A 10,450-nucleotide genomic window follows, 5' to 3' on the forward strand; every position below is an offset into this window, starting at 1 on the left:
ACAACCACAACCACGGGGACTCCAACCCCAACACCTACTACCACAGTGACACCAGGTCCGGCATCTACCACCACCACCACCACAGAGACCCCAACTCCAACACCCACCACCTCAGAGACCACAACCCCCACCACAACCACAACCACGGGGACCCCAACCCCAACACCTACTACCACAGTGACACCAGGTCCGGCATCTACCACCACCACAACCACAGAGACCCCAACTCCAACACCCACCACCTCAGAGACCACAACTCCCACCACTGCCACAACCACAGAGACCCCAAGGCCTCCATCTACCACCACCACCACAGAGATCCCAAGTCCATCATCCACTGTCACAGAGACTTCAGCCCCTACCACCAGCACGAGTACAGTGACCCCAAGCCCACCATCTACACCCACCACAACCACCACCATCTTTCCAAGCACCCCCACCACATTGTCATCCACAGTGACAACCCCCAGTGTAACTGCCACGCCTACACGGGAAACCACTACCACCCCAGCCACAACCACGTCTACCACAGAAGGGACCACCATAGTGACACCAACCTCTCCGTGTTTGCCAGACTGCAGATGGACTGGCTGGCTGGATTCTGGTAAACCGAATGATACTAAAGCAGATGGAGATGTTGAATCCCTTGAGAACATCTGTGCGAGGGGCTGGGTAGCCAACATCTCCTGCAGAGCGGCTGACTATCCTAAGGTTCCCCTCCAAGAGCTTGAACAAACTGTGGTGTGTGACACCTCTGTTGGGCTTGTGTGCAAAAACCAGGACCAGAAGTCAGGGGGAGCCGCCTCCACACCTGCCTGCCTCAACTATGAGATTGACGTCTACTGCTGTTTTGTTCCACCTTTCTGTGTCACCACACCTTCGACCAGCACCGTGGAGACCAAAACCACGACGCCCACTGTGACAGTGACCCCAAGCCAGCCATCTACCACTACCTCAACAGAGACTCCAACCACAATTCCCACTATCACTTCAACTGGGATTCCAACTCCGGCCTCCACCACTACCACAACAGAGACCCCACCTCCAACACCCACCACCTCAGGGACCACGACTCCCACCACTACCACAACCACAGAGACGCCAAGGCCTCCATCTACCACCACCACCACAGAGACCCCAACTCCAACACCCACCACCACAGAGACCACAACTCCCACCACTACCACAACCACGGGGACCCCAACCCCAACACCTACTACCACAGTGATACCAGGTCCGGCATCTACCACCACCACCACCACAGAGACCCCAACTCCAACACCCACCACCTCAGAGACCACAACTCCCACCACTACCACAACCACAGAGACCCCAGCTCCAACACCCACCAGGACAGTGACTCCAGTCTGGCCGTCTACCACCACCACATCTGTGGAGACCTCTAGTGCACCACTGACCCCAACGCTGACAGTGCCGACAGTCACTCCTTTGGGAGGCACCACCCTTCAAGGTATGTGGACACCAGTGAGGTTGTGTACTCACAGTTCTTCCTCTCATCAGGGTGCATCACAGCTCCTGGGACTTCAGACCCGTGCCTCCATTCTTCCCAGGGAATGCAGTTCCCAGGAAGGTTTTAGAAGGACTCACTTGCTTTTCCTGCCCCCCTAAGCCCTACTGCCAAGTGTTCACAGAGGTGCTGACCCTCGGCCTGTGCCTGCCCCTACGGGATGTCTTTCCTTGGGCACGGCTGCCGGTGGCCCGCATCCTCAGCCTACAGCTGTATGATGGGCTCTGTGGGCAAAGCCATCCTGCGTGAGCCACCAAAGGACCTGGGGTCTCATGGGGCATCGAGGCTGCCGGTCAGGCGCCCTGGGGGACCCACCCTCTGTCTCCCCCTCTCCCGCTGGCGCTTCCCCGCTGGGGCTTCGGGTGCCAGTGGTCAGCTCCTCCGGATAGAGCAGTGTCCTGTGGAGGCCTCCCCATTACTCACCCCAAGGCCCGTGGGCCTGACACTCCATCCAGCCCCGAGGCCCGGAGCTGGGAAGTGGGTGGGAGGCCTTCACACCCCGTGCTGCACCCCCAGGGGGCTGCCCACGTGTGTTTGCTGCCGGGCCACCTGTGCGCTGAGAGGCATGGACCCCCTCAGCCCTCACTGCACCCTCCATTTTTACAGGCTCGCCGACCCCAGGTCCCACCTCCTCGAAGACCACCCCCACCCCTGGATCCACGACGGGGCTGCCTTTACCCAGCACAGGCCCTACCTCCAGCCCCACTGCCCCGCCTGCGTCAGCCACCTCCACAGGAGCTCCCACATCAACAGGACGCCCGTCGACCAAGCCAGAGTCCACCAGCACCTGGACCTCCAGTGTGTCCACCTCCACTGTGACCCCAGCAACCACCCCCCACATTACCACGAGCACTGGCGGGGTCACCCCCTTCTCCCAGTTTATATGCTGTGTTTTGAATGACACCTACTATGCCCCAGGTAGGCAAGCTCTTCGTTCTGATTCAGGCAGCACAGGCTGGTGGCGCTTTGTGTTCCCGGTGCTTAGGGGTCAGTCGAAGGTCTAAACTGGGAGCTTGCTTGGGAAGCTGGGTGCTGGGCCTGGGTGGATGTGTCCTTGGCCAGCCCCACGTGCTACAGCCACAAATCAGGGGCAGTGGGAAGAGTGGGTGTCTCTCTCATGGCCTCTGGGGGAGCTAGCCTGTGTACTCGGGGGGCCAGCCCTGTGTGGATGGTGTCAGCACTGGTCTCTCCCCTTGCAGGCGAGCTGGTGTACAACGGCACGCATGGAGACACCTGCTACTACGTGAACTGCTCGCTGAACTGTGAGCTTGAGATCTTCAACTGGTCCTGCCCGTCCACATCCTCCCCAACACCCAGCCCGTCCACGACTACCACCTACGAATCCAGTACATCCAACCCAGTGGTCCCCGGGTGCCCGGACTTGGATCCTCCCAGGGAGGTCTGTGTCTGTGGGTGACTTTTGTCCCTTCTGGAGTCTAAAGCCCCAGGTGCTGGCTTCCTGTAGGTCATGGCCCTGCCTCTGTGGCCCACACCAGCCCCAGTCGGGTCAAGGCTTCAGGCAGCCTGCTGGGCGCGGGGTGTGCGGGGGCCGTCCCACCTTCGCCCCTTGGCTGACTGCCCTCCTGGACAGGGTCGCCCTTGGCTCTCAGTCCCCTGGGCGGGGCCTCGCCAGCACGGCCCAGCCCTCCCGTGTGAGCCTGGGTGCCAGGCTAGTCCCGCTGACCCCGTGTCCTTCCCGCCCCCACAGGAGAACGAGAGCTGGTGGATGTGTAACTGCACCAAGGCCACCTGCAAGTACAACAACATCGTGGAGCTCGTGAAGGTGAAGTGCGAGCCCCCGCCCATGCCCACCTGCTCCAACGGCCTCACGCCCGTGCGTGTCGAGGACCCCGACAAGTGCTGCTGGCACTGGGAGTGCGACTGTAAGCCTGACGCCGTGCAGACCCCCGCCTGCTCCCCCCGGGTGGGGGGCGGTGCTGCAGACCCCAGGGTGTCGTGATGGCGTTGGTGGCTGAGTGCCCGCAGAGGGTCAGGCCCCTGTGTGGAGCGGTTTCTCCTGCCTCCTGATGGTTCCTCCGCTTGGCCAGGGTGCAGGAAAGGGTGGGGCTGGTCTGGTGGAGGGCGGCCACCGCTGAGAGCGGAGCGCAGAGGTGTCGGGACCGAAGCGGGCCACTGTGGGCCGAGGGGCACGGGCACTCTCGGGGCCCAGATGCCCTGAGTGCCCTGGGAACCAGACTGCAGGGCCTTCTGCAGTTTCTGCCTGCCCTTCCCACCCGAGCCTTGAGCATGTCCTGTCCCCGTCCCGCCCCCAGTCGGGGGTGCGATGCGAGCTCACCCCACTTCCTCCGCAGGCTACTGCACGGGCTGGGGGGACCCACACTACGTCACCTTCGATGGGCTCTACTACAGCTACCAGGGCAATTGCACGTATGTGCTGGTGGAGGAGATCAACCCCAAGGTGGACAACTTTGGGATCTACGTCGACAACTACCACTGTGACGTCAACGATGAAGTGTCATGCCCCCGCACGCTCATCGTGCGCCACGAGACCCAGGAGGTGCTGATCAAGACCGTGCAGATGATGCCCATCAGGGTGCAGGTACGCTGGCGGGGCGGTGGGGGGTCCACGGTGGGTGCACTGCTGCTGGCTTCCTCACGCAGCGGGAGGTTGGGCTGCTCCCCAACCCAGAGCCAGGCTTGGAGAGGTGCTCCATGGACACATCACATGGGCCCTCTGGAGGCCTTCAGGGGCCCTTTGACCTCAGCTGCTCACACCCCTACCACTCATCCTGGACACAGGTCTCTGTGGCAGGTGCCCGCTCCCTGAGGCCCAGGGCTCTCTGCACACCACGTAGGGAGTCCTACCCCTTTTCGGGGTCCCCAGGCCTCCGGGGGACCCTGAGGATGGTGCCCCTGCCGCCTGGCCCCTGGGATTAGTCAGGACAAGGATCTGGCCCACTGTGATGGGAAGGAAGTGGGCAGGGGGAGGGCAGAGAGCGCCCACCGCATGTGCTGGGTCGGGGAGGGGTGGCCCCCACGGCTCGCCCCGCCCCCTGACCCCTGACCCGGGGTTTCCGCGGCAGGTGCAGGTCAACAGGCAGGCCGTGGCGCTGCCCTACACCAAGTTCGGGCTGCAGGTGTATGAGTCGGGCATCAACTACATGGTGGACATCCCCGAGCTGGGCGCCCTCGTCTCCTACAACGGCCTCTCCTTCTCCATCCGGCTGCCCTACCGCCTGTTTGGCAACAACACGAAGGGCCAGTGTGGTGAGCCCCTGACCCCTGCACCCCGGCCTGGGGAGGATGGCCTGGCAGAGGCTGGCCATGGGAGCTGCTCCCGCAGGGGTGGCTCTCCACACTGCTCAGGCCCCCACAGGCCCCCCAGCCCCGTCTGGGCCTGGTCCCTGTGGGAAGCCAGTAGGAGCCTCGTCTGTGCCCTTAGGCCTGGCCAGATGACCACCAGGGACCTGGGCTGGAGTGGGGGTCCCGGGGGCTTGCCCTGCTGGACGGTTGGGCCTGGTGTGTGTTCACGTGGCCTGCCCACCCGCACAGGCACGTGCACCAACAACACCTTGGACGACTGTGTGCTGCCCGGTGGGGAGATCATTGACAGCTGTGAGATCGCAGCTGACTACTGGGTGGTGAACGACCCTTCCAAGCCACGCTGTCCCCACACCAGCTTCACCACCAGGCGCCCGGCCACCTCGTCTTCGGCGGGCACCAGCATCTCCCCCACGAAGAACTGTGCGTCTCCGCTCTGTGAGCTCATCAAGGACAGGTGATCCGCCCCACAAGCCGCACCCCCACCTGGTCTGCCAAGGACCCCCGGCCAGCTGCACCCCCAACCGGTCTGTCGCGGACAAGCCGCTGGTGCTGGGCCTGGGGCTGGGAAGGCAGATGGCAGTCACAGCAGGGTCAGGACTTGGGCTCCTGTAGGGTATCCAGGGCCCTTTGTGACTCCCCCCCATTCCATCTCTCTTGACTCCTGGGATGGTGCAGTGTCTGCTGAGTGCGAAGGCTGGGGTAGACCAGTTGACCCGGGACAGAGTTAGCATCCACAACTGATGTTGGGGAGGGGAATTTGGGCTTAGAGAGGGGACCAAAGCTGGTATCCATGGGAGCAAGCCTCTCATCCCCAAAGGTGTGTGCGTGGAGGTCAGGACGGCCCCTGCCAGCCTTGTTGGGGGACCTTGGCCCCTGGTGACCACTTAGACGCAGACCCTCCCTTTCTGGGGGCCAAGCATGGTGTGCATCCTTTGGCTCAGTGCTGGCTGCCGCGCCTCAGGCCAGCCCGAGCCCCCGAGGCCAGCCCGAGCCCCTGAGGCCAGCCCTGATGCTCTGCTCCCACCCTCAGCCCACGGGCATCTGTCTGGTGGTACAGGCTGAGCTGGGCCCCCGAGGGGGTGCAGCCCAGATGGAGGTGCTGGGCAGGGGCATGTGAGAGGCTGGAGGCACTGGCCAGCCCGTGACCTGCAGTCCTCCTCCACAGCTTGTTCGCCCAGTGCCATGCCCTGGCGCCCCCCCAGCACTACTATGAAGCCTGCCTGTTCGACAGCTGCTACGTGCCTGGCTCGAACCTGGAGTGTGCCAGCCTGCAGACCTACGCGGCCCTATGTGCCCAGGAGGGCATCTGCGTGGACTGGCGGAACCACACCGGCGGGGCCTGCCGTGAGTGCCCGCCTGTCCCGTCCCATGCTCAGCAGGAATCCTGGCTGGGGTGGGGGGCCAGGCCGCCTGAAGCTCAGCCCTGCTAAGCCCCTGTGGGGCTGGACCCCCGCCTCCTGGCTTGGGACAGCATGAGGGGCTGAGGCCACGCTTGGCCTGTATGGGATAGGGTCCCGTGTGGGAGGGGCTGGGCGGCGGTCAGTAGGGTGGGTGGGGGCCCAGGCCCCTCCCTCTGACGCTGCCCCCTCCCCAGCGGTGACGTGCCCCGCCCACCGTGAGTACCGGGCCTGCGGCCCCGTGGAGGAGCCCACCTGTAAGTCCAGGTCAGTCATGGTGGAGGCGCCGGGAGGGCTGGCTGGCCCTCTGCCCTGCTCTGGGAGGGTCTGTCTGGGCCTGGTGGTCCCACCCATCCCCACACCCATCTCCTGATGCCCTCCCCTCAGCCCCTCCCAGCCGAACAGCACACGCCTGGTGGAAGGCTGCTTCTGTCCTGAGGGCACCACCAGCTTCGCGCCCGGCTTCGACGTCTGCGTGGACCTGTGCGGTAGGCTGCCCGTGCGCACCCTCTGCCCTCCCCTTCCCGGGGCTGAGCCCAGCGCCTGTGGCACGGGCCCGAGCTCACAGGGCCTGTCTCCTCCCTCTCCTAGGCTGCGTGGGGCCCGACAACGTGCCCAGAGAGGTAGGCCACCCCCTCGGCACCGGGGCCAGGCCCTCCCACGAGCCCTGTGTGTTGGGGGGCAGGTTGGGGTGGGATGAAAACCTGGGACCCTCGGAGGCAGACTCGTGAGTCCCTGAAGCCCTGGAAGGTTGAGGTAGCGCGGGGCCCATCCACCTGCCCCCACGCTCCGCCCACTAGCCACTGGATGCTCTGGCTACACCTGCGGCCTGTCTGCTGTGTGGTGTGCGTGACTACTGCACGTGGCTGGTTCTTTAGCTCCGCTCTGCGTGAGCCCCGCAGACACGCCTGGTGCCTCTGCCACCGGGGACCACGTGGGAGCAGGTCCCAGTCCTGGTGCGAGTGTCCTCCCCAGGGCCTGCCCCGGGCGCGCGGAGGTAGGGAGGGCTCGGGGTTTCCCGCCGGCCGCTCGATGGGCCAGGCCGCGCGGTGCTGTCTTGCGCTGACGGGGGTGGGCTCCCCCTCCCCTGCAGTATGGGGAACACTTCGAGTTCGACTGCAAGGACTGCATTTGCCTGGAGGGCGGGAGCGGCATCATCTGCAAGCCCAAGACATGCCGGCCGGAGCCCCGGCTGGAGTGCGAGGAGGACGGCACCTACGCGTTCACGGAGGTGGACCCCACCAACACCTGCTGCAACCTCACCTCCTGCAGTAAGGCCCCCGCTGGCGGGGTGTGCGGCGGCCGGGCTCTAGAGTGGTCCTGGAGGCCCGGGCCTCAGGCGTGTCTGCGGGGCGTGGGCGCTGGGCAGGCAGGTGGTGAGGGGGCCCAGGCCCAGGACCCGCTCTGCACGGGGCGGCGTCCGGGCTCAGCGGGCGAGGGGCCGCGCTCACCGGCGTGTCCCCACCACCTGCAGAGTGCAACGCCAGCCTGTGCAGGGAGAAGCCCCCGCTGTGTTCACTGGGCTTCCAGGTGAAGAGCGAGATGGTGCCTGGGAGGTGCTGCCCTCTGTACTCATGTGGTAGGTGGGCTGGGCCAGGCGGGAGTGAGGCCTAGGGTGGGCAGGGCTCCAGCGGGGTGTGGGGGGGCAGAGGATGGCTGAAGGGGCTCCTGCCTGGGGGCTCAGGTTCTGCCTGGTGGATGCACCCAGCCCAGCCTCTCGCCCCCATGCTGTCCACTGGCTGTGCACCCACCCTGGGGTCCGGCAGGACCGTCTGACGCTTGTTCTGGTTCTTTCTCCCAAGTACCCAAGGGCGTGTGTGTGCTGGAGCATGCTGAGTACCAGGTGAGCCCTGCTGGCTGTGGGGAGCGGGGCGGGGGCGCAGAGGGGGCTTCGGGGGCAGGGTCCCAGGCAGGCTCGGCCGGTGGGGGCCCCTCTCCTGGCAACGGGGCGGCGTCCTGGAGGCGGGGAGGCACCGTGTGGGCCCGCCTCACCCGCCTTCCCTGTGCCTGAAGCCCGGCTCTCCAGTCTATTCATCCAAGTGCCAGAACTGCGTCTGCACCGACCGCAGGGACGACGCCACGCAGCTGAACGTCATCACCTGCAGCCACGTGCCCTGTAACACCACCTGCAGCCCCGTAAGCAGCCCCGGCCCCGGCGGGCTGGCCCCGCCCAGCGTCACCCCACGCGACCCTGCCTCTTCCCACGCCAACCCGCCGGTGTCCCGCAGGGCTTTGAGCTGGTGGACGCCCCCGGGGACTGCTGCAAGAAGTGTGAGCAGACCCACTGCATCATCACCCGGCCCGGCCAGCAGAGCCTGGTCCTGAAGGTGCGTCCCCGGGCTGCCCGCGGGGCCGAGCTCGTCCTGTCTCCCGCCAGGACTCCGTCCCCCGCCCTGCCCGCGGGGCCGAGCACGTCCTGTCTCCCGCCAGGACTCCGTCCCCCGCCCTGCCCGCGGGGCCGAGCACGTCCTGTCTCCCGTCAGGACTCCGGTCCTGGGGTTTTGGGCCCTCTGGGTGACTTCTCCAAGTCAGGCCACTGCTGCAGGACATGGACCATCTGGGGACTGTGGGCCGCGGGCCCCTGGGCCCCTCCTGGTGTCACTGGCCTGTGGGCTGCACTTGGCGAGGTGGTCAGGGGGCTGCCCGGGGCTCCCGCCAGGCCTCACACAGAACCCCCCGCCCCATCCCGCAGCCCGGAGACATGAAGAGTGACTCCCTGAACAACTGTACCTTCTTCAGCTGCGTGAAGATACACGACCAGCTCATCTCCTCCGTCTCCAACATCACCTGCCCCGACTTTGACCCCAGCACCTGTGTCCAGGTGAGCGGGCCCGTCCCTGCTGGAGTGGGGACCCTGATGTCCCTGAGGGGCTGGGCTCCATCGCAGGACGTGGCAACGGCTGCAGGCTCCGCCCTGGGCCCTTCTGCAGGAACTGCCCTGTCCACCCTCATGGTAGGGGGCAGCACTGGGGGAGGTCTGGGCTCCCAACTGTCTCTCCTTCCCGCTAGGGCTCCATCACGCTCATGCCCAACGGCTGCTGCAGGAAATGTGAGTGTGGGCCTCGGGCGGGCGGGCCCTGCGGCCCAGGCCTGGCGGGGGCTCCCCCCAGGCCCCTTGAGGGGAGGGGGAGGAAGGGGATGGTGCCCCGGGAACCCCGTCCCTTCTGGGCCACTCCCGGCTGGACGCTGACTTTGAGGACATCACCTGATGTGCCCAGGAAGCCTGCATCCCTTCCAGGAGCCCATGATGACCCAGCTTGCTTGAGGGCCCTGGCCGGGGTGGCACTTGGGAAGGCAGGAGGAGGCCGTGAGGGGTGCAGGAGGGCCCCGGAAGGCGGGGACCCCCTCCCAGCCTCTGCCTCTCTCCCCAGGCGTCCTTCGCAATGAGACCGGCGTCCGCTGCGCTACCGTCCCTGTCGTGAGGGAGATTTCGCACAATGGCTGCACCACATTGGTCTCCATGAACGACTGCTCTGGGTCCTGTGGGACCTTCGCCATGTGAGTCCTGGGCGCCGGGGCCCCGGTGGGGGCGGTGGGGGAGGCTGTGCCCGCCCCGGCGGTCGGGGGCCGCCCTGACCCCGGCCTTCCCCCAGGTACTCGGCCGAAGCCCAGGCCCTGGACCACAGGTGCTCCTGCTGCAAGGAGCAGCGTACCAGCCAGCGTGAGGTGACGCTGCGGTGTCCAGATGGGGGCACGCTCCGCCACACCTACACCCACATCGACAGCTGCCTGTGCCAGGACACCCTGTGCGAGCCGCCCGCCCAGCGCAGGGCCCGGCGCTCCTTGCCCCTCGGGGTGGCCCCTGGGCGGGGGTGAGGGGCGGGCCCGGCCCCCACCGTCCCGCGTCCCCTTCCCGCGGACCCCTCAGCTGCCTCGCCTCCTGGGCTGACTTTCTCTCTGCGGATATTTATTTTCTGAGCCTTTGTTCGATTCTTTGCTTTCCAAAATAAACTTGGGCAGAGACGCCGTGGTGGTGTGCTTCAGTAGCTGCTGGGGGCCTGGGTGGGTTGCGGTGCGTGGCCCGGGTGTGGCCGCTTCCAGGGGGTGCGTGGGGCCTGGCCGCCAGGCTCTGGGGGAGGGATATGGGGGAGGCTGTACACGGGTGCCTGCCCCGCCCTTGGCATGCACAAAGCCCTCGCTGCACCTTCAAGATGCAGGAGGCTACCCCCTGCAGGAGGCCCTCCGAGCCTGAATTTGTGAAAAGGAGCCACTGAGCTGCATTTGCACCTGTTTGTGTGCA

General features: G+C 65.8%; 1 protein-coding gene across 1 annotated transcript in view; it reads left to right on the forward strand.

Moving 5' to 3' along the window:
- The window catches only part of MUC2 (mucin 2, oligomeric mucus/gel-forming), a 23,014-nt gene extending 12,838 nt beyond the window's left edge, over positions 1-10,176 (forward strand). The window contains exons 31-50 of the mRNA XM_043451578.1: positions 2-1,471; positions 2,135-2,446; positions 2,728-2,927; positions 3,237-3,411; positions 3,841-4,088; positions 4,573-4,756; positions 5,042-5,267; positions 5,979-6,157; positions 6,408-6,477; positions 6,598-6,698; positions 6,802-6,833; positions 7,304-7,481; positions 7,685-7,789; positions 8,013-8,053; positions 8,224-8,346; positions 8,439-8,537; positions 8,903-9,031; positions 9,220-9,259; positions 9,582-9,708; positions 9,804-10,176. Coding sequence (XP_043307513.1) covers positions 2-1,471; positions 2,135-2,446; positions 2,728-2,927; positions 3,237-3,411; positions 3,841-4,088; positions 4,573-4,756; positions 5,042-5,267; positions 5,979-6,157; positions 6,408-6,477; positions 6,598-6,698; positions 6,802-6,833; positions 7,304-7,481; positions 7,685-7,789; positions 8,013-8,053; positions 8,224-8,346; positions 8,439-8,537; positions 8,903-9,031; positions 9,220-9,259; positions 9,582-9,708; positions 9,804-10,026 — 4,262 coding nt within the window. The 3' untranslated portion in view covers positions 10,027-10,176. The remainder of the gene's footprint in view (position 1; positions 1,472-2,134; positions 2,447-2,727; positions 2,928-3,236; positions 3,412-3,840; positions 4,089-4,572; positions 4,757-5,041; positions 5,268-5,978; positions 6,158-6,407; positions 6,478-6,597; positions 6,699-6,801; positions 6,834-7,303; positions 7,482-7,684; positions 7,790-8,012; positions 8,054-8,223; positions 8,347-8,438; positions 8,538-8,902; positions 9,032-9,219; positions 9,260-9,581; positions 9,709-9,803) is intronic.
- The last annotated feature ends 274 nt before the right edge of the window (positions 10,177-10,450 follow it).

This window comes from Cervus canadensis, chromosome 29, assembly GCF_019320065.1.
Source record: "Cervus canadensis isolate Bull #8, Minnesota chromosome 29, ASM1932006v1, whole genome shotgun sequence".
NCBI classification, from domain to species: Eukaryota; Metazoa; Chordata; class Mammalia; order Artiodactyla; family Cervidae; genus Cervus; species Cervus canadensis.